The 22,223-nt window shown below is 34.1% G+C and overlaps 3 protein-coding genes across 6 annotated transcripts; 1 reads left to right on the forward strand and 2 right to left on the reverse strand.

The window, feature by feature from the left end:
- LOC109720696 (putative B3 domain-containing protein Os04g0347400) lies at window positions 1,790–4,106 on the reverse strand. Of its 3 annotated transcripts, none has more exons than XM_020247966.1 (4): window positions 4,015–4,106; window positions 2,521–2,842; window positions 2,258–2,418; window positions 1,790–2,177 (listed from the first exon to the last, which is right to left on the reverse strand). In XM_020247966.1, the coding sequence occupies exons 1-4, from the start codon at window positions 4,075–4,077 to the stop codon at window positions 1,938–1,940; spliced, it is 786 nt and encodes a 261-aa protein (XP_020103555.1). In that variant the 5' UTR covers window positions 4,078–4,106; the 3' UTR covers window positions 1,790–1,937. The 3 variants fall into 3 exon arrangements, with proteins under 3 accessions (XP_020103555.1, XP_020103554.1, XP_020103556.1); XM_020247965.1 differs by having other exon boundaries at window positions 2,258–2,457; XM_020247967.1 differs by having other exon boundaries at window positions 2,107–2,192; window positions 2,258–2,457.
- LOC109719974 (putative B3 domain-containing protein Os04g0347400) lies at window positions 8,719–11,498 on the forward strand. 2 transcript variants are annotated; one of them, XM_020246832.1, is made up of 5 exons: window positions 8,719–8,937; window positions 10,116–10,449; window positions 10,552–10,736; window positions 10,835–11,097; window positions 11,217–11,498. In XM_020246832.1, the coding sequence occupies exons 1-4, from the start codon at window positions 8,857–8,859 to the stop codon at window positions 11,066–11,068; spliced, it is 834 nt and encodes a 277-aa protein (XP_020102421.1). In that variant the 5' UTR covers window positions 8,719–8,856; the 3' UTR covers window positions 11,069–11,097; window positions 11,217–11,498. The 2 variants fall into 2 exon arrangements, with proteins under 2 accessions (XP_020102421.1, XP_020102420.1); XM_020246831.1 differs by having other exon boundaries at window positions 10,835–11,498.
- LOC109720771 (uncharacterized protein At1g32220, chloroplastic) lies at window positions 12,392–21,921 on the reverse strand. Its single transcript, XM_020248079.1, has 10 exons — window positions 21,675–21,921; window positions 19,837–19,966; window positions 19,183–19,271; window positions 18,102–18,157; window positions 17,939–17,994; window positions 17,171–17,264; window positions 14,986–15,065; window positions 13,325–13,367; window positions 13,025–13,116; window positions 12,392–12,923 (listed from the first exon to the last, which is right to left on the reverse strand). The coding sequence occupies exons 1-10, from the start codon at window positions 21,731–21,733 to the stop codon at window positions 12,750–12,752; spliced, it is 873 nt and encodes a 290-aa protein (XP_020103668.1). The 5' UTR covers window positions 21,734–21,921; the 3' UTR covers window positions 12,392–12,749.

Here is a 22,223-nt window from a genome sequence, read left to right on the forward strand (position 1 = left end):
TCCTTGGTATCATTTTTTTTCTTTCCGTCATTACCTCCGTTAACTTTTCGTTAAATCATGCACAACAAGCTTCAGATTTATACCCTACCTATAATTTATCGAATATTCACTTCAATATCTTGTGGTTTATCAAATTTTTACTTTAGTACTCTGTAGTTTTAATTGTCATTGATTTAACGAAAAAAATTAATGTAGACAATAAAAGAAAGAGAAAAATGAACCCACACATACTAAAGTGAAAAAGGCGAAGCCACATGGTGGTATTCAAAGTTTTTTTTATTTTTATTTATGAAACAAGATTTGAACATACGATTTTCTAAAAGTGATTAATTGTTTATCATTTCTACTAAACTTATATATATTTTTAACTCTGAACTACAAAAGATGTGTATAGTATTAGATCCTAAAAATAATTTAAATATTTTAAAGAACTCAATGAATAATTTACCATATTTAGAAAGCAGTAATTCATTCGCCGTTAAGCCTAATTTATAAATAAAATATTTTAAAAATATTTTTTATAATTATAATTTCTTAATTAAAAAAATTCCACTTTGGAAATAAATGGGAATTGAATCAGATCTATTTGTCAGAGAAGGTGGAGTTCAGATTAGACATTTGGAAAAACTAGAGTTCAAATAATGTTTTTCTTTTTTTTTTTGGTTTGTTTGAATAGTTGTGGAATTAAAGCTTTTCAATTTTGCTGTTTATTTAGGAAAAAAATGAATAATATAAAAATTAGAGATGCGAGAAATGACTAATATATATATATTTTTTATATTTTTTTCGTAATTGACTTCGGCCTAGGATGGAAAGAAGTTAATTATACTATTTTGAAATATTTCAGTTTCGATTGAAGGTAAATTTATATGAATCAAAGATGAAAATGCTAAGTAGCCAAAATAGAGAGGAGAGCTTCATATGTATTCCTACAAAAATTTCAAAATTACTAATTTAGTGCTATAAACATTGATATCAAATATCTTTTTAAAAATTTTAAATTTTGTCGGCAAGTATCAGTTTTTCTGTTTCAATAGCTTCTAATTTTATGTACTAATTAGTATAGTAATTCGTGTAATACAACGGATAGATAATTGAAGAAAAAAATAAAAAATGTCGACAAAAAAAGGAAATGGCGATGAAAGAAGCAGTGATGAGGGGCGGGATTTATTTTGCCGATAAACAAAGATAACGGTCCAAGGAAAAGGAAGAGGAACAGTTCGGCTTAATATAGGTGATTCAGTTTGGTTCAAACACACATAAAAAAAAAGGAAAAAAAAAAAAAAAACACCCTGTTTGGTTCAAGTAAAGAAAGAGGAAAAGTTAAGCCGATTCAGTGTGAAACCCACACTCGATAGTGATCGGTTCGGTTCAAGTAAAAAAAGAAGAAAAATTCGGTTCAAAAATGAAAACATGTGGAGCAGTTAGGTCTGTTCGATCCAATGCAATTAAGTTGACCCGGTTCGGTTCAAGCAAAAAAAAGAGAGAAACTATGTTCGGCTCAAGTAAAGAAAAAGAGAAACACGTGAAAGACTTGAGCTGGTTCGGAGGAGCTCACACTTACCAATGATCGGCTCGGTTCAAGCAAAAAAAAAAAAAAAAAAACAAAGAGATTTGAACTGGTTCGGAATAAAGTCCACACTCTTTACAATAAAAAAGATGTTGACATGTGGCAAATTTAGAAGATGCTTAGTTGTCGAATACTAGAGGAGGGATTAAAGTTAAGCTTTGTTTTTAATTTCGTTAACTTTTAATTGAAAAGAATATAAGGCTCCTATTTTTCAAAGCTCGAAGTACTACTATGATTGGAATGGAACATAATTCAGAATCCTACTTTGAATCCAAGTGAAATACTAGAGAGAAACTATGACCAGAACATACATGAAGCGAAAACATGTAACGAAGGATCGAACACAGAACTCGAAGATAAGCTGCAGTTACGCACGGCGTTTTTGTATCAGAACTCGCAGTATTCCGTCAGAGACGAGCTGAAAGGTGCACTTATCTCCCTCTTCTAACTTATTCACTGCAGAAAACTCCTTCCACCCGGACAGCAATCGGCTGTCGCTTACGCCGTGCCACAACTTCACATGCCATGATCTCCTCTTCGGATCTTCGAGCACCATCTCCTCCTTCCTCGTGAGTCCGTTCGACGCGCAAAACTTCCTCGGCACGCTCTACATCAAGTAGTTCTGCACCATTTAAGCATAAACACTCGATGAATCGAAATTAAACTAGCTCGACTTTACGAACTGACCATGTGACCGCAGGAGAAGTTGTAAGGTCTAATGATCTTCTCAAAATGAGGTACGGTTTTCGCACGGTTGTTCTTCGTCGCTGATTTATCCGTCGCCAGAAAACCTGGCGGAGTCTGCAGCTGTTCTTTTGGTGCTGTCGGTTTCCCTCTCTTTCTGCGACCTGTCGAGAGATTCTGCCAATCATCTGAGTTACACATACCTGCTGATATGAGAAGATTAAGTAACTGCTCAGAACAAAATGAAACCAGCAATTAGTCCTCACCGTCGCAAACATCTTCGAGGATCTCATCTTTTGCGCCGAATGATCTTTTTTCTGAGATTGCTCTATCATACTGTTTGCGACATCCAGTTACGTCGAACACCTTGACCTTGAAGACCATGTTTCCCTCGTAGCGAAACAAGAGGAAGTCGCCCGCGGTAAAATCGTGGGCTCGCGAGAACTCTCGCCAACCGTTGCTGAAGTGCGTATTGTCATCTGCATCTTTCTCTAGGGCAATGTGCCAAAATTTGCCGAGAGGGCTGAACAGAGTTGCAGTTCCATTGTGCTGATGCATGAGGAGCTGCGCAATTGCATCAGGAATCGGCTGCAGTAAGATGAATAGGGTGATTCAGTTTACTAACTTTTCGACACATAATTCGAATACTGGTTTTACGCGAAAATTAACTCTCTGATTTGAATTGATCATTCATATACTTCTGCTGCTTTCATTTGCATGAAAATCTGCATGCAGATGATCACAGATCGAAGTCTGTAAAAGTTCGAGATTAAAGGCCTGAAATTCTGAGCATGAAATTTTCAGATCTGATGTACAGACTGCGAATAATTTTATGTTAAAATCATATTCTGAAGCTACCAATACATTGATCAGATATGAAATAACTGTCCCTTGAAATCCTTTGTGAAAATTTCTTATGTGATTAGAAACAAGGAGTTTGATGTTTAGTCGATTTGTTTTTTTTTTTTTTTTAAATGAACTCAGTTAGGAATGTAAAGCAACTAGAATTCGAATTTGAGACCTCAGGTATCAACCAGCAACCCTTAGTCAACTGCGTTAGATACGGTCGACTGCTCCTTAAAAAGTCTTGGTTTCCATAATTTAACAGAATATAATATTTCAAAAGTGATTTATTTTATTCTCGAAAAATGACTTGAAGATTGGATATACTATTTTATTCTAGACATTTAATCACACTCCTAACTACAAAATACTGGAAACTTCTTAAGTAAACCAAGAAATTTTCTGAACAAAATATTCATGCATCACCGACCGTCCCTAGCGCAAGCGGCAAAGAACTTGATGGTTGGTACCCGAGGTACCAAGTTCGAAATATAGTTGCTTCACATTTCCAGCTAAATTTATTTCTAAAAAAATGAATGAAACGGAAGCCTACTACATTTCTCTCTCTCCAAAAAAAAAAAATTCATACATCCAAACCAGATTTACACATACATGGTTTCATAAATAAACTATTCAGAGGTTAATAGTTTATAGAACACATTGTACAAAAACCCACCTCACTTCCCCTTCTCAATTTCCTAAGCCATTTTAAGCCAAAAGCAATTTCCAGAAGCTGGAAAATTACTATAAAAGGAGGAGCACTACTTTAAGCTAAGAAAAAAAAATAATCACAATTATGGTGATAATTTCAGAGTATCAGTGATACATGATGAATGAGGTATACATATTAAAGAGTAATCACTAACTAGTAAGAGAAAAAATAAGAAGAAAAAAGAAATATGTATTAATTACAGTACCAGCTTTTCCAAGAACTCTGGTAGAAGCACTTTCACAAACTGTGGCTTATCATGGGACCCCATGATACTGAACTCCACTTGTTAATTGTGTGTGGGCACTGGGGATATATATATTTTGCACATCACAAAGAAGTGTTTTTTTTTTTTTTTTTTTTTTTTGGGTGTGTGTGTGAAAACAAAAGAGTTGGAATATGGGTGCAGTAAAAGGCTTGTTTCACATGTGAAATCTTGTTTTTATCTAATTATTGTCCTTTTGCTGCTGCAGGAAACTGTGTGACACTTGCTTTACCAGATGCTTGCTATTAATATATAAGGTACTCTTCAAATACCCCCTCGCGGTTTCACAGTTTCTCACTTTAATACCATGCAGTTTAAAGTATATCAAGTTATCTCCTGTAGTTTCGCACTTTCTCACTTTAATACCATGTGGTTTAAAGTGTATCAAGTTAGTACCCTGAGGTTTCATTTTTATCTTTTTATTATCCATTTCACTAATTTTTTTCGTTAAACTAGTGACAAAGTTAAAATTGAAGGGTACTAAAGTGAATATTCGATAAACCTAGGTAGAGTATCTGAAGTTTTTTTTATATACAATTTAACGAAATATTAATGGGGAAAAGAAAAATAGTGACAAAGTTAAAACTAAAGGGTACTAAAGTAAATATTCGGTAAACCTAGGTAGTGTATTTGAAGTTTTTTTGTATACAATTTAACGAAATATTAATGGGGAAAAGAAAAATAGTGACAAAGTTAAAACTAAAGGGTACTAAAGTAAATATTCGGTAAACCTAGGTAGTGTATTTGAAGTTTTTTTGTATATAATTTAATGAAATATTAACAGAGGAGCTGACGAAAAGAGAAAAATAAAACTACAGGGTACTAAATTGATGCACTTTAAATTACAAGGTACGAAAATGAGAAAGTACGGAACCACAGGGTACTAAATTAATACACTTTAAACCAGAGGGTTCTAAAGTGAAAAAGTGCGAACTAGGGAGGTGGTATTTGAAGTTTTCCCTAATATATAATAGAACATAGAATACTAGTTATAATGCACATGCCACATTTAATATATTAAATTAATTGTAAATATAAATATTAAATTAAAATAAATTCTAGATTTACATATTTGAATCAAACTCAAATCTAAAGTTAATTTTGAATTCATTATTTAAATTTAAATTATTGCTGATTTGGTAGGTATTTTGAACCGTTCATTTTTTTAAACATGACTTATTTTTAGTTAGTTAATTATATAATTTTTTTTTTATAATGTATATAAAATATTACTTTATTTCATCTAAGATTCCGTTTGTCAATAAAAAATTTTCTTTCTACCTTTTATATATATAGTATAAATAAGTCTCATTCTCATAGGCTAAATTGCATGTTAGTCCTCAAACTATGATCTATTGGACACTGGAATCCTTAGATTTTAATTTATTATAATTTCTAGGGTAAACTTCAAATGCCACCCCAGTGGTTTTGCACTTTCTCACTTTAGTATCATGTGGTTTAAAGTGTATCAATTTAATATCCTGTGATTTTATTTTTCTCTTTTCGTCAGCTCTTTTGTTAATTTTTTGTTAAATCATATATGAAAAACTTTAGATACTCCATCTATAGTTTATGGAATATTCATATTAGTACCCTTTAATTTTAACTTTATCACTAATATTAACGAAAAAATTAGTGGAGGGAATAAAAAAAGAAAAATAAAATCATAGGATACGAAAGTAATACACTTTAAACCACAAGGCATTAAAGTGAGAAAGTGCGAAATCACAGGGTTGGTATTTGAAGTTTTTCCTAATTTCTAACTTGAACATTGTAAATTATTGCAATAAAGTCCTGTAAACTTAGTTGACTGAATATTGATAAATCTCTGATGCGAAAGTGATGTGATAATTTACTTATTATCATATAATAGTTATAATATTGCTATATCATTTTCACACTACCAGTATATCAATATTAAGTCAGCTATATTTTACCACAACCAGGAAGCTCGAAGCAAAAATTATAAAGAATTAAAGCTTGAAGAACAAAGTTTCACGCACCTTATTGTTTGAGGGCCAAATGTGCAATTTGGCCTAATATATACGTAACATAAATACTAAGTCTATATATACAAATTGTAGGGCTCGCGCTTTGAATAAGGCATATATTACTAGTGAAGTAACCTGCACGATGCGATAGATAGATAATAGAAAAAAAAATAAAAATTTATAGGAGAAATGAAAACATGAGAATATATATTCCATAATTATTGAGAATGGGATAGCTGGCGATGGCATTGTAAGCCGTTTTGTCGAGGACACATAAGGAGTAGCGGATGGGGACCGAAGGGCTCCGAGAGACGAGCAAGAGAAAAATGGGCAGAGAAAAAAAAAAACCCTAAATTTATAGGTAGAGAGATCCAAAATCGCAACATAGGTGAGGTGAGCGGAGAAGAAGAAATGCCGCTATTGGTTTGGGAGATAAAAAAAAAAAAAGAGATAGGAGGAAAAAGAAAAGAGAGACGGAAAGAGTTGAAGGATGTGGCTGTGAGAAAGAGAAAGAGTTTTTCTAAGATAAAAAAATATATAAAAAAATTTACAACAAACAGTGGACTTCACCATCCTGAAATGAAGATGATATATCCATATTAGATTTAGTTATGAAAAATCATGTATATGTATAGATATAAATTGCATCCAACTATGACATATAATTATTAAACAAATTTGAATTAAAAAAATTGTAGCCAGAGGAATACAAAATAAAGGAAAAAGAACTATAAAGTAGCCATCTCGAACCCCGCCGCTACTTTAATCGCTCTCTTTGCCGCCGTCTCGAACCTTCCTTTTGGCCGCCTTGATTGCCCTCTTCGTCGTCTCGATTGCCCTCTTCATCGCCTCAATCGCTCTACTGCGGAGGGCGAGGCGGTGGAGGGGGCCGAACTTTCAAAATTTGGAGAGTTGCAGAAAAGATTTAGGTTTGAGTTGTGAAAGACATAGAGTGAGCGCACCAATTTTGGCGAGGGCAAAAGTCATCGAATAGTCACCGAACTTAATCGTTCCTTAAATCAAAATTGTCCTTTGATTTTCTTAAGCAGCTGTGTTTGATTCGGATATAAGTAAGAACTGCTTATTCCAGAAAAAGATACAAGTTCAGATATAAATAGGAACTAGGCTAATTTTGCATTTGGATAAAAATTGGATTGTTTCTGAGAATAAAATAAATAGTGTTTGGATGGTTAGATTGGAACAAAGGGAATAAAAATTATAATTTTAAATTAAAATTATTTTATCTAATTAATTAACATCAAAATATTACTTAAAAATAATTTAATAAATTAATAAATTTATTACCTATGAATATTGTATAAGATAATAAAAATATATAAATTAATTAATTAATTAAATATAAAAATAATTTAATTTTTTAATTAGGCAGTAACTTATTTTAGCTAGATAACTAGTAAAAAAATTAATTAGATTAATAAAAATATTAATGGTTAATCAATATAAATATTAGTTTATAGATAAATACATTACATTATTAATAAATAATTATAAATAATAAGTAAATTAATTATTTTATTATTTAAATAATAAATAATGATTTAAATATATTAATTAGAATAATTAATAATTTAATACTATAATAATTAAAATTAAATTTAGACTTTAATTAATCTTATTCTCACCTGGAAATAAGCTTGTTTCAGAAAAAAAACGTCGCGGCCATCTAAAAGCTCTTAACAAAATTTACTAAAATTTTCAAAAATAAAGGGTGAAATTTATCTCAAATCTAGAAATCTTGTCCAAGTTTTAAAATTTATCTCAAATTTAGAAATCTTGTCCAAGCTTTAAATTGAGTCAATGGGGCTTACTTTCAATCTATAAAAGTGTTTTATACCGGAAACGCTCTAATAGTCCTATATTGGGTGCAAAAATGAATCTGATCAGAATATATGAGGCCTATATGCTAATAATAATAACTGGACTTAAATATTTTTAGGTCGGTGGTTTAGACTCAACGAGTTATTGTTGCTAGCGGGTCGGGTCGTTATAATTGGTATCAGCAACGAAGTGTGAAAGCTAAGTGCTATACTGGACAAGTGCTACACCGATGGATTTGGTGGGATCCAGCTCTTGAACTGGTATATCGCCCGGTAATTTTGATCTGCATCTATGATTTGGTTTGGACCCGATGAGAACGTTATAATTGGTATCAGCAACGAAGTGTGAGACCTAAGTACTATACTGGACAAAGTGCTACACGATGGATTTGGTGGGGGCCAGCTCTTGAACCCGATAATTTTGATCTACATCTATGATTTGGTTTGGACTCAATGAGAATGTCAGAGTTTAAACATTGGGGAGTTTGTAACGCCCCAATAATTTTCTAATGAGTTATTGTTGCTAATGGGTTCCACCGGACCAAAATATTGTTGTTAATTCTAATATTTTTTTTTTTCAAAATACTCATATCCGGAGGGCGAGTAATTTAGGAATACAGGGATAAATTTGAAAATTTTGAACCTGCGAAATAAAAGTTGAGGAGTGTATTTCACAATATTCTAAAGTTGAGGGGTCTCCAAGCACTTTTACCTCCCTTCATCCAATCCTAATACGAATTAGATTACGACTAATAATAATAATAATAATTACTAAAATAATTAGATTTATTAATCTTTTCGCACGATTTCGCTCGCTAGGGCACCCTTTTCCTCGACAATAAGAAAAAAAAAGAAACGGGAGAAAAAGATAAAGAAGAGAGGTTTCCTCTTTTCTTTTATTTTTTTAAATTTTTTGTGCGCGTGTGTGAATTTTAGGGTTCGTAATTTTAGGGTTAATGGCTTCTGGAAGAAGCAGCAATAATCCGAAGAGGCCGCAGTTCTTCAAAGTTCTTCTTCCTGGATCTTTCGACAAGTTGGTGCGTTTCCTCTCTCTCTCTTTTCCTATTATAATATTTATTATTCTTTGTTTTAATTGTTTTAATCTTTGGATTTTGTGGACTTTACTCTGTGGGAGAGATCTTTCGATTTTGTATATGTATATTTTTTATTCAATGTGTGTGAGAGAGAGTGAGTGGGGGGTTTCAATTTTCATGTTATCTTATTACTAGGCAAATAATATTTTTAGGTAAAAGTGTAGTGAGAGCCCCTCCAGTTTAGGCGTTTCTGAAATGGGTCCCTCAATTTTTTTTTTCTTTTTTTAAATTTGTTTGGTTGAATTAGACTTCTGATTCTCGAACTGTGTGGCCGGGCACACGCTGTGCTGCAAATTTTAATTTATGTAATTTGTTTCTCGAATTTTTTGATGTGTTGTTTGATGTGACATCTTAGTTATTATGACACTGCTCTGACTCTGAATTGCTGGACTTGTAATAATCGACAAAGTTTAAACCAGAAATTGTAACAAATACGCGTTTGAGGACCAAAAGTGCAATTTACTTACCTATTGTTTGAATTGATATCCCTTTTAACTTCTAACTTTTTTAGCTATTGTGTCTAAGATAACAATATTTTCTTATATTTAGTAGCTTTGTTAGCTATTATTTGTTAATTGTTTGAGTCTTATTTGTTGCAAAGTGATTAAAACCGTCGAATTTAAGGACACCGTCAATGAATTTGATAAAATTTCTAATTTAATTGATCGAAATCGCTTAAATCTAGGAAATCTAAAGTTAAGAGGATGTTGATCCTCTAGGATGTTGTAGATTGAGACCGTACTCACGTACAGTTAAATTCGTATCTAAAGTCTAATTCGAATCAGAATAACGGCCTCAATCCACCTGAGTAGTACAGACGAAACCACAGAGCACCTAAGTGATACAGACGAAATTACAGACCTAAGTGATACAGACGAAATTACAGACCACCGATGCGATAACACATGACTCTTTTTGAAGTTTACCCCTCCTTTTGACATCTTTTATAATGAGCTCCTTGCAAAATTTGTTGCGGTTTCTTGCGAAGGAAAATGCGTACAACCTCATGTAGCGCAATTTGCTTATTCTGTTCTTTCTCACATTCTTACCATGTTGGTTGTTAATTTATATCTCAGATGACAGTAATAAGTAAACAGTTGCTTATGTTCTTTTGCATGTAGTGGATTCCTCGATCATTCGCGAATCATTACATAAGTGAGGATCGTCGGAAGGCCACATTATATAGCCCTCTTGGCAAGTTTTGGCATGTCAACCTCGAGCGCAGCAACGAATCAAATGATGTTTTCTTTGGCGGCGGTTGGCGGGAATTTGTCAGAGCCCACGACATAAGAGTGGGCTACTTGGTTGTGTTTCGCCACGAAGGAAACATGATCTTCACTACCAAAGTTTTTGATTTGAGTGGATGCCTCAAAGCGTACGATGAGACTACTTTGAATCATGCGGGCCAAGTACTAACAGATATCGATGATGGCAACATTAACGTCACCACAAATAGTAAGTCTATGTCTTTTCCTTTTTATTTAATCTGTCGAACACTTATTTCGGGCCAATAACAAAGTCGTGTGTTAATCTCTTCTCGCCATGCAATAATATCAGATCATTCAGAAAGGGCACGGAGATACAACTTCAAAAAAAGAGGATCTTATAAGCCAATTTCACCGACTCCAAACCAACTATTTCCTCACTACAAGAACAAGCTAAGGAACCATTCTCACCTCACAAATTCATCACCTCAATTTGAGAAGACGGTGCGACCGTATAATCTTGTTCGCAAATGCATGGTAAGGGTTTCAGATTCTCACTCAAAAACCTTTTAAAACAAGAATGGTTTATGCTTATGAAGACAACTTGCTCTGTATTGTATTGTGCTGATCTGCAGAATGTACCAGAAACATTTTGTATGTTGAGCGGACTCCAGGATAAGACCGTGATCAAGCTCCGAGATTCGAGGCACAGATCGTGGCCTGTGAGCTTTCATCGTTATCCTCAATTTGCGCAGCTTAGGAAGGGGTGGGAAGAGTTCTGCGAGGGAAATAACTTGAAGGAAGGTGACAAGTGCTTCTTTCGACTTGTATCAAAAAAGGAAATGCATGTTAGAATAGTGAGAAATTGAGCAAGGATAAGTTTTAGTTACCCTTTTTGGTGTGTATAGAGTTACTCTCTTTAGCTGCTTCCTCTCTCTAATCATGGTTTACGGATGCTTGGGATGTAGAACTTAATTTGTTCGTGTTCGATCTCATAAGTTTTAGTTACCCTTTTTGGTGTGTATAGAGTTACTCTCTTTAGCTGCTTCCTCTCTCTAATCATGGTTTACGTATGCTAGGGATGTAGAACTTAATTTGTTCGTGTTCGATATCTGTTGTTTTTGTTAGTAGAAAAGACTCTTAAGTTGGAGTTGTTGTCAACTTCAATTCTTCTTGCAAGTTTGCTTTATCTTTTTTTTTACCTTTTCTTCTTTTGTAAATTTGGCTTGCCATATGAAATTATACTCCAAGAAATGATTGGAATAGTGAGAAAGTTAAAACTGCCCTGTGTTTATAGAATTGCTTGTTGGTTAGGTGCATTGGTGTTCTTTTCAATCATAATTCATATATGTTTAGGGTGTTTAGTCCCAAATTTGAGTTACTATTGTGTTTTTTACACTTCTCAATTGTGATGGCTCTTAGTTGCAGTTGTTAGCAACAAAAGATTCTTTTGGCAAATTTTCTTTATCTTATTTCCTTTTCTTCTTTCATGGATTTGTTGCATTCCTTGAAAAGGAACTCCAAATGAAGATCATTTGAATCAATGGGGCTGTTTGGTTCCATGTAATTGTAACTACATTGTAGTGTGTTTGTGTGCAAAATCCAAATAGTGTTTGACTCGATGTATTTGAATTCAATTGCTACAGTTGAAACTGTATCAGGAGGCTTAATTGCAGCAGTTAAAATTATATCCAAATAGGTTGCAGTTCGAACTGCTGCAGTTGAGGGGAGTTTGTTTAATCAAAAAATAAGCTTGTTTTCCTAATCACCTTCTAAATGGAAGAATATGTAAATATAATTCTAGTACTAATCATGCATGATCATGGTTATAACGGAGTTTGTAAGGCTTTTGCTAATGTCACAGCATTTTCCAGTTGCCACATTGCTTTTCTCATCTTCATTGTACTAATTTTCTCCAAAAAATTTGAGAAATGTTTATTAAACTTAAATTTAAATCCTCAGAAATGTAGATAAAACAAATGAATAATAAGTAAAAAATTAAAAAAAGAAATTGAGTTTGGTTCTCCATTATAATTAATTAAAATTAAGCAATTGATTATGTTTTTACTAATCATTGCTTTTTACATCACATGTATTTTCTTGTACTTGAATTTTCTACTGAAAATTTAACTTACATGATTTACAAATTCTAACACCACATGAAAAAAAGAAAGCATACAAAACAGGCAATTAGTTCAAACTAAATATCCCACTAACCAAAAATGTGGCACAATTATGAAAGTTAAAAAAACTTTAAAACTTCATCTTCGCCCTATTTTAATCTTGAAATATGATTACAAATATGTGGAACAACAAAAAAAAGGCGCAAAAAAAACAGGTTTTGAAACATACTGGCACCAATCTTGCACCACTGTGATGAGAGTTGCAGGTTAGATGTGAAAATACATCAGGGAACATACCATGCCCAACTATTTATTTATTTATTTACTTTTGCCGCATCGAAAGAACCGAAGAGAAAACAAAATGTAACTAAAAGGTCATGTAGTTTATTGATCCTGTAGTTTATTGATCCTAGCAGGGGCACGGCGGTCACTTTTGCCCGCTAAACCGGAGGATTCCGTAAACGTCGACCACACCCGGAGGGAACACAGGATCTGTTGCGGCCCTCACTGCAACCTTTGCGACCGCGGTGACGCTCACGGGCGGCGTGAACAGCGGACCGACCCCGGGAAGTCGATTGAGTGGCTTTGCATGCTGCAAGATCTACAAAAACAACAATTTACTGCTTTTAGAAGAAGTCCAACGAAAAAGGGTGGTGTAAACTTAACAAATCCGATTTACATAGCAACTTAGAGAGATGTTACCATCTCGAGTGGTGATCCGATAAGGCCCAAAGGTATCTTCATGCTCCCGACTTGACGAGTCCCGTGAATGAAACCTGGCCTGAGTATTACGCCTGTAAAAGTTTGCAGCGAAGAGATCGACTCAGCAAATCGTAAGGACTTGTTAGCATGTACTGCGATTTTTTGTATATAGGAGTAACATTCGAATATGGCATGTAAAACATTCCGAAAAGCCACTAGAATACAGAAACCGTAAGGATTATTTTCTCCTAAAGATGAAGTAAACAACTATTCGATAATACAAGAATTAATTAAGCTCACCTCCATAAGTAAATTTCGCCAACAACTCAGCTTCAGCAGCTCTCTGTGGAATCAAATGAAGAATAATTACCAAAAGGAAACAACCATATCCTGTTAAAGCGCATCTAATGTAAGGTTGTCTACACAGTGCTAAAACGAGAACTAAGAAAAAAAATATAACACAGGAATTCAAAAGCTGAGGACATAATAAAGTCGGGCCACCAAATATGCTTTTGCAGGGCACATGGTATAGATCCTGTTTTTCGGAAAATAAAAGCAAACATAGGAGGATGTGTGTATCTTAATTTAAATAACAACATCTGTCAATGGATTCGACCTGCTATTCTTGGTATCAACTGTATTAATGCTTTTCTCTCATGCGGGGAAGTAGCCTTCATGTAAAATAAGAATTTCCTTTGGCTACATACCATCCGTGTTCTTTTCTCTGGGTGTGCATTTATCCTTTGTAAAACGTTATAATGTGTTAATATGAAAGCGGAAAACATAAGATCTTTCAACGTCCCAATCTCCCTATAATATTCAAAATGCACTTCATGCTCCAGATGAGGCATACTAAGGTTCAGAGAGTCAGAAAAGGAACACAGTGAGAAAAACATTCTCGAAATTTTATTGGCCCAAAAGCAACAAGGCTCCCTGACAATAGGAAAACCATTTGCAATACATCATTTTTAAGAACAGAAGCCATGAGTTTAATGTTTCAAAATGGAATAAAAAAATATGTTGATATGTGATATTATGCAGTATTATACTGATACTGACAACATAGTTAGTGATTCCCCCAATAAAATTACCCAATGAGAAAGCTGTTTTAATGCTAGTATCCTCAAACATGAAAGGCTCATGACAACAAGCTATGTGGATAGCAGAATGCTTTTACGCAAGAATTCAAAAGGTGGCACTCAGTCAGTTTCAGGCTGATCAAATGTGACAGAGTCATGGTTGTTTTTGCATATGCTAACATAGTATAGTATGCTTTAAATAATTTTGTGTGTCATACTAGAACTAAATGATTAATTAACTAACCATGAATGCCTTACAATTTGCTAGGCATTTTTGCTCACAATATCCTTTCCATTATTGGATGAAGATCATAAGAAAGACATGGAAACTGATGGCCGTGTTTGGATTGAATGCTAGCGATACTGAGCAAGCTACTAGTTGAAATAGAAATCTGGTCTCTTTCATGTTTAATTCGAATTATCAACCTTGAGCTGTGGCTGGTAATTTTCAAAATTGAAGTAATGAAAAGACATGAATATCTGAGGTTGCTATGAATAGGTCCCTCTGCGTAGCTCACATGCTAAGCATGCTCTATGCAAGTAGGCCTATGTTCCTAGAAGGCACCACTGATTGACCCATCTCATACATAAATCTTCAAACAAGGAGGGTCAAGTACTTGCATATTAAGCATTTACTATAAATCCTTTTCAGATGAAGAATAAATGATCAACTTGTTAAAAAAGAGTTTAGTAATAACAGCAGTAGCACACATAACCTGCAGTCAACAGCCCAGTTTAGGCTGAATAACACATCTGCAATCAGTTTTCTTACTTAAATTAAGCGAACATCTGAAAGCACACAAAATAATTGCAAAGATAGCTAACTACAAAGGTTCTTAATTTAAACATGCGAATAACAAAGAGAGCTATACGATAGTGTACCTTTCCCTCATAATAACCTTGCAACAGGTAATTTGCCAAACCAAAATCAGCAGCTGAAATGTACACAAATCTTTTTACACCTGCAGATGAGAATAGCATTAATAACTAAAGCTCGTTTTCAACTGAATAAGCACTAATCTTCTTAATGGCTGATTAATGGAGTTCTATCAATGAACTGCATCATAATTTGCATCACTCACATAAGGATCTCGAATCTTCAAATTACGTAGCCTAATTAATAAAATACTTGTAATAGCAGGAAACTAGTATATTTTTATCTGTTAACTGAGAGAGTGCTTCAAACCAAAGAGTTCAGAAGATAGCAGTGAATAATGTCAATCTCAGTCTCTTTTTCCTTGTAATTACATCAGAAAATCATTCTTCAAACTAAAATTTCAAGATTCAAAGACCTGGATATCCACATGCTCTTTTTCTTTTCTTTTTTTTTCTGTTTTTGTGATTACATACTCTCAACTTCTCTGTTCCTTTGTAAACTACATATGAGAAAGAAAATGTCAAGAAACTAACCTTGGAAATTTCACTATCACATGGAGTTCGGAGGACGATTATATATATATTATAACGACAATAGAGAGAGAGAGAGAAAGAGAGAGCAGAGAGAGGGAGAGAGAAGAGAGAGAGAGAGCTGCCTACTTCATTCATATTCCTGGGATGGGTACAACTTCGGGCATAAGCAGGAACAAAACCAATTTTGCTTTTGAATAAAAACTAGGTTATTTCCAGGAATAAGGAAAATAGCGTTTAGATGATTAGATTGGAATAGCAGGAATAAGAGTAATTATATTTTAAAATAAAAATATTTACCTAATTAATTAATATCAAGATATTAATTAATAATAAATTAATAAATTAATAAATGTTTTAGCTATGAATGTTGGATAAGATAATAGAGAAATACATTACTTAATTAATTAAATATAAAAATAAATAAACTTTTTAATTAGTTAGTAAACTATTTTAGTTGGATAATTAGTTAAGAAATTAATTAGATTAGTCAAAACATTAATGGTTGATCAATATAAATATTAGTTATTGGATAAATGCATTAAATTATTAATTTTTAATTAGCTAATTAATTATAAATAATAAATTAATTAATTACTTTACTATTTAAACAATAAATAATGACTTAAATACATTAATTAGATTAATTAATGATTTAATACCATAATCCTTGCGTTTGTGGAACCTGTGATTCGACTTTAATTAAGCTTGTTCCAGAGGGGAAGGTGGAACGGCTGCTTATAAGGCTATACAAGGCTATAAAAGAAGGAAACTACTATTCCCCCTAGCCCAAAATGGTGTTTGGGTATAAGGTGGGGAATAAAGGCTTATTCCCTTATTTATGCCCTAACCAAATAATGCCTATTAGGGTATATTGGTGTAACACCCTAATTGTCCCACATCAGATGGGAAAAGAATTTTTATTGAGAATATATAAAACCTTGCACACTACTACTAATAACTGGATTTAAGCATTTTGGGCTAATGGTTTGGATCCAACGAGTTATTACTGCTAGTAGGTCAGATCGTTATATTTGATATCAGAGACGAATACAAGCCGAAAGTGCGAGAGCTTAGTGCTAAACGAGACAAAATGCTATACCACAAGTTTGGTGGGAGCCACCTCTTGAATCCGTAGGATCTAGTCAACTCTCGAATCTCACATCGCCTGGTAGTTCTAGTCTATATGTCTGTTATCAGATTTGAACCTAACAAGGACGTCAGGGTCGGTAAGAGTTTGCAACGCTCCAATAGTCCCACATTGGATGGAAAAATGATTCTGATTGAAAATATATGAGATCTTGTATCATAGTAATAATAATAGATGGGCTTACTGGTAATTTAGGCCCAACAAGTTATTATTGCTAGTGGGTCGGGTTATTACAATTGGCAAAAGTATGAAAGTTTATGGATCTTGGAACATCAATCCGTAAATAGAAAATTTTCCGTCAAATGTAGGAAATCCTTGTCTTTGTTGTGACATCTATTATTTTGACAAGAAAGCATAAAAAGAACGAGAAAAATCGGTCAATTTTGTATAGAAGAATGTCAAGAATTTAGTTTCCAGTATATACATCATGTAAGTCTTTAACAGTACCATAAGAACAAGATTTGGGGAGAGGCCACCGGAGAAAATGATAAGGAAATAACATTTGCCTACCTTGCTCTGCTGCAGCTCTGATAGCATTAATGTTTGCAGTTCCATTGATTTTATACATTTGAGTATTTGACCCAAAACCTCCAACACATGATATCTGTAAGAATATTTTTCCATCCTGATTAGTTCGACGAATTACAATGTAGCATAAATGACACAGTGTCTGCAAATTATCATGAATACATTGCAGGTATGTCTTTGTTTACGAAACACTTTAGGTGAAATCCTCTCCTACTTTTATAAACTTTGAGGATAACACGACGTGACATCTTCTAGAATAAGGGGAGTCGCCAGTAAGTGTTAATCATAGGCCAGATAAAATTTTTAACAGGTATAAGATGTTTTCACAATCCACTAATAAGTTAAAGTGTCAACAAATGCCAGCAACAAAGCATACAAATAAAAACAAAGACAAGGCTACATAGATTTAGAATAAAGACATTTTAACTGAAATTCCAAACAATTCCAGTGGCACAGTTGAGCTTTTCCGATTAAGGGGGCAGTTAAGATTAAAGCACTGTAAACAAGTTTGAAAGAAAATCATTGAAAGCTGGGACACACTCGCCAGATTGAACTATAAATTAGGCAATATAATTCAATATTAACCAAATGTTCTTAATTTACAATAGCAGACAAAGGAGTTTTAAAATAAAGGAACTGAATGAAATAAAATTAACTAATACTACAATTAGTTTATAATTCATATTATTAACAACTCTTTAGTATGTCTAAATACCTTTGACAAAGTTAATAACCAAAGAAAACACATACCACAGCAGCAACGCCATTCATAACATCCTTCAATGAATCAGGTACAAGAAGGTCACCTACGATACGAAATAGTAAGACACAAATTTTAAAAAAACAAAAAAAGCAAATGAAAAAGGAAAAAAGAAGGGTAAACGATTGAGGCTCTTCCTCTTTGATATTCAACCTTGATGCCACTCAACTTTATCAGCCCAAGATTCGCGTATAGATGACCTTCCAGATCTGACAATCAAATAAAGGCACGATATTAGTTGCCACTGAAAAGCACAATACATTAAACTATTCGAGTGTGAACATTAAAAAGTATATATTGATTTAACAGCCTTAACCATTTAATGCTACAAACCGTATGGAAACATATATTACCCAATGACAGGAATCAGCAAATTTCAACAGAATTATGTCGCATTCATTGATGGAATAAAAAATAATCCATATATGCGCCTTCAAAATACAAATGGTATTAAATTTTCACCACCGAAATAATCTTTTGCACAACAACTTGAAAATCACATCATATCTAAGTATTCTAGAGCGAGACAAATGAACAGAAATTTAGGTAGAAGCTTAAACCATCAAACATGGAGAGCAAAAGAGTGGCACACTTTAATTGAAAGGGTAAGAACTTTTTTACTAGGGACTAGACAAAAGAAAGGAGTAAATTTCTCCTTTAAACAAATCTCAGCATTTGAAAGTTCGACATGAGTTCAAATTTATTATTAATAGTTGTATGGAAGGGCATCTTCAAATTAGAGTAATGTTTAAGGTCATAACATCTGATTTAACTTCCATATGTAACTTGACCTCCATGTTTGATTTTGGCTTACTGACATGTGTACCATATATGCTGCTAGTTTATCCCATATAAACTGGGCATTATTTGGAGTAAGTCTCTCCAAAATCTATTTGTGAAATTCAACTCCTAAGCATCATTTGCAGAATTTACCCTATCCTTTGTTTCCATCTGTTTCTAGAGTTTTTGCCACACCAACGGGAATGGAGGTATTCTGAGACTTCAGACACCAATTTGCGGCACTGGACTAAATCAGTGTATCCAACAACATACTGCAAAATTTCTCCATGCTAATCAACAGCATACAATTGAAAGATCTCATCCAGCAATATGCCCCAAAATAAAATGCATATAGTTCTCAAAGAAGAGCGTAATTGACATGGCTACAAACAGAGAAACAAGAAATAGGTCCCAACATAAAATGGACATAGTTTAGTTCTCAAGATGCGTATACCTGCTAAGGCTAGAAACAGACAAGCCTCGATCCAAAGCCTCTTTGCAAACATGTGAACCAACAAATCCGTTCCCGCCCAACACAAGCAACTGCACATGCATAATGAATTAATTTGGCTCTCTCTCAAGTTTAATCCAACAACTACATAATAATCATGTCAACACCATACTAGGATTGCCACCCGACTAAACAACTTGCGTCAATTGGAGGTGAATGATAAACAAGCAAAGAAGAAACAAAAGAAAAGATTGAGAAGAAAATTCAGCCCCCATCACCATTCCAACAACGCAACTCTCTTTATTCCTCGGTCATTGCCAGCAGAAACTTTTCATTTTCTCAATAATTCATGCAGGTGAAAAATCAGGAAATGCAGCCTACAGTAACGAAATTAAAAAGGAGTTACCAGAGCAAATTGCTCAATGGAAACTGAACGGTGGTGCAAACTTTAATTTCCTTTTGGCTTAGTTCTACAAATCCTAAGGAGATACTGAAAATTTCAAAATTTTTGCTGCTCTTCAGTGCAAGAGGGTCAAAAGTTGACATGTCGATGTGACCCAAACAAGAAAAGCGCGCCTTCTGATAGTGATCTAATATTGGACAGCGTCATAATTTAAACAGAGAAAGCAACCACATCAAATCAAAATGAAGCAGTACCTTATCTGAAGGTGGTGGTGGAGCTTTTACTGTCTCAGCTTCCTCTACTTTGAAGGGTTCGTCGACACGATTCTGGTCATTGGAAGTATCAGTAGAAAAGGCTCTTCCACTACTCCACTGACCTGATGAACTGTGTAACATTCCAACAAAATAGTTACTTAGACAACAACAAAATAATCGGATAATGGATATCTAACTTGAATTAATTACATTCCAACTTAAATAAAAGCAGGAAGCAGCACAGGTAAAAGGATCAAACATAAATCCGAGAAAACTATATACCTACAGATGAAACGGAATTTTGAGAACAAACAAAATGATACATGAAAATCTTTCAAATGAAAAGTTCTGACAGTTCTCCAAAACCCTCGTCTTCCAAACATACATCTACTTATCTACAGCTGGAAAAAAAATTGTCTACATCCTATTGTTTCTGTTCACATCAATTTTTCCGTGAACGGGCCAAAAAAAAATTTAATAATACAGATCAATACAGAGTCGAAACTGGCAAAAAGCATCAAAACTGATGGAACTTCAAAAGTTAGTCGCTTGAAAGAATTAGGCAGACAAAACTAGTCAACGCAGGACAAAATGGCTGGAACTTCAAAGGACATGGTCTCAGAACGTTTCGGTGGAAATATATCAGTTTTGATCAAATTGAGCTAGTATCAGTATAAACCTCAAACATATCCGGATAGTCTCAAGCTACTCTCTATAACAGCAAAATACATAAAAATGTTTAAAGCTATTAGATGTGACTCGAAATTGATAATTGACTTCAGTTCGGGACTTTTGACTCGCCAATAGTTTCGCGGTGCGATAATTTGAAAATAAATTTGTGGAGAAAAAAATGAATGTCTGTGGTGAGTAGCGGAGGACCTGTAGCTCACCACTGACATTTGCAAGTGGGTGTGGGGAGCGGATCCGAAACCCGTTAAGAGTTTCTTTTTCGTTTTTGCCCTAAAGGCGACAAATTGATGCTTGTTGTGCTTCGAGCATTGTATTCTCTTTTCAATCGTAAAGTTCTCTCCTCTCTCGCCCGTAGTTTTTCCCTGCAAAGGGTTTTTTACGTAAATCTGTGTGTTCTCTTTTATTTCTACTTGTGGTTTGTCTATTTCGTGTTCGCCATTTTTGTTTTCATTTGTGCATTAGTCGTAACAAAAACAAGTAAAAAAATGTCACAGGAACATTCTTAAATATGTGCTCTATTCTCTAAAACATCATAATGGCCAAAATAAAAAGATTAAAGACGAAAAATGATATAAACACACCCAAAACAATTACAGGTTAGCAACAGGTAAAGTTGGGATACCGAAAATCAACAAATCAACAATTGTATGGAGCACCCTCAACTACAGACCATTCCAAAACACGCCCTTTCACATTAATCTTTGCTTCTCTTTTTTTTTTTTTTCTTGGCATTCCTTCAGCTTTTAATTCTTTTGATTTAAGCTATTCCCGTCGAATAAATCGGGCATTGCATCGAATTTTAACGCCGATCTTACTAAATTTAACAGCATTATTAACGAAATTCCTGATTCAACCGACTAAAATAACTCCACCATAAAAAAAAATTGAGGGGTTTATTTCAAAATGGGACTACAGTTACAGGAACCAACACACATTTTTTCTCAAAAAAAAAAAAGAAAAAAAGAAATAAAGATCGCAACAACTATTAGAGATATCCAATCACTTGCAAAACCCTAATTCCTCACTTCACTTTTTTTTTCTTTTTTTTTTTTGCAGGAATTGTTAGCACTATTATCCAACAATGACAACATCCACAACATCCACCACAAGAATCATAACGCAAAAAAAAAAGAAAAAAATGTGATTACCGGAATCGGGAGAGGGAGGGAGAAGAGCGGAGGATCAAGCGCGAGGCGATCGACCTCATTTTTTTTTTCTTTTTTTTTTGATAGATTCTCCGTGTGATGGGGTTTTGGTATCAAATGAGAAGTATATGTGTTGGTGATGGAGCAATCACAGAGTGCGAAAAATGGAGATTCTAGAGAGAGAGGGATGGAGTCGGTTTGGGTTTTTGGGTTTTTAGTGAGAGAGAGGGAGAGAGAGAGAGAGAGGAGAGAGAAGGGGGGAGAGAGAGGGGACGGGTGGCACGGAGAGGGGAAGTCTGTGGGGGCTACTACGTGTGGCTGCCGGTTAGGGAACGCTGCACTGCGGAGGCGCACCCGTTCGGTCTTCCGTTCTGTACGCTTCTGTGCTTTCACTTTTCTTACGGGTTTAGTTCTCAATCACTGTAGGCCGTGACATTTCAGGTGTCCAGCTTCTGCACTCTAAAAAAAATTACGTTTGGTATAAATATAAATAAAAGTTATTTATTTTAAAAATAAATATAAGTTTAAATATAAATAAAAAATAAATTAATT

This window comes from Ananas comosus, linkage group 14, assembly GCF_001540865.1.
Source record: "Ananas comosus cultivar F153 linkage group 14, ASM154086v1, whole genome shotgun sequence".
Taxonomy (NCBI): domain Eukaryota; kingdom Viridiplantae; phylum Streptophyta; class Magnoliopsida; order Poales; family Bromeliaceae; genus Ananas; species Ananas comosus.

Bases quoted from the DNA above. Each gene is read 5' to 3' on its own strand.
- LOC109720696 (XM_020247965.1), bottom strand. From the start codon at position 4,077: ATGGGGTCCCATGATAAGCCACAGTTTGTGAAAGTGCTTCTACCAGAG. The intron at 2,458-2,520 runs GTGAGGACTAAT...TCATATCAGCAG, and splicing joins CCTCGAAGATGTTTGCGACG to GTATGTGTAACTCAGATGAT. The intron at 2,178-2,257 runs GTCAGTTCGTAA...TACTTGATGTAG, and splicing joins ACTTCTCCTGCGGTCACATG to AGCGTGCCGAGGAAGTTTTG.
- LOC109719974 (XM_020246831.1), top strand. From the start codon at position 8,857: ATGGCTTCTGGAAGAAGCAGCAATAATCCGAAGAGGCCGCAGTTCTTC. The intron at 10,450-10,551 runs GTAAGTCTATGT...CAATAATATCAG, and splicing joins CATTAACGTCACCACAAATA to ATCATTCAGAAAGGGCACGG. The intron at 10,737-10,834 runs GTAAGGGTTTCA...GCTGATCTGCAG, and splicing joins ATCTTGTTCGCAAATGCATG to AATGTACCAGAAACATTTTG.
- LOC109720771 (XM_020248079.1), bottom strand. From the start codon at position 21,733: ATGAGGTCGATCGCCTCGCGCTTGATCCTCCGCTCTTCTCCCTCCCTC. The intron at 18,158-19,182 runs GTATACGCATCT...TTTGATTGTCAG, and splicing joins TCTGTTTCTAGCCTTAGCAG to ATCTGGAAGGTCATCTATAC. The intron at 13,117-13,324 runs GTGAGCTTAATT...AAACTTTTACAG, and splicing joins GGCGAAATTTACTTATGGAG to GCGTAATACTCAGGCCAGGT.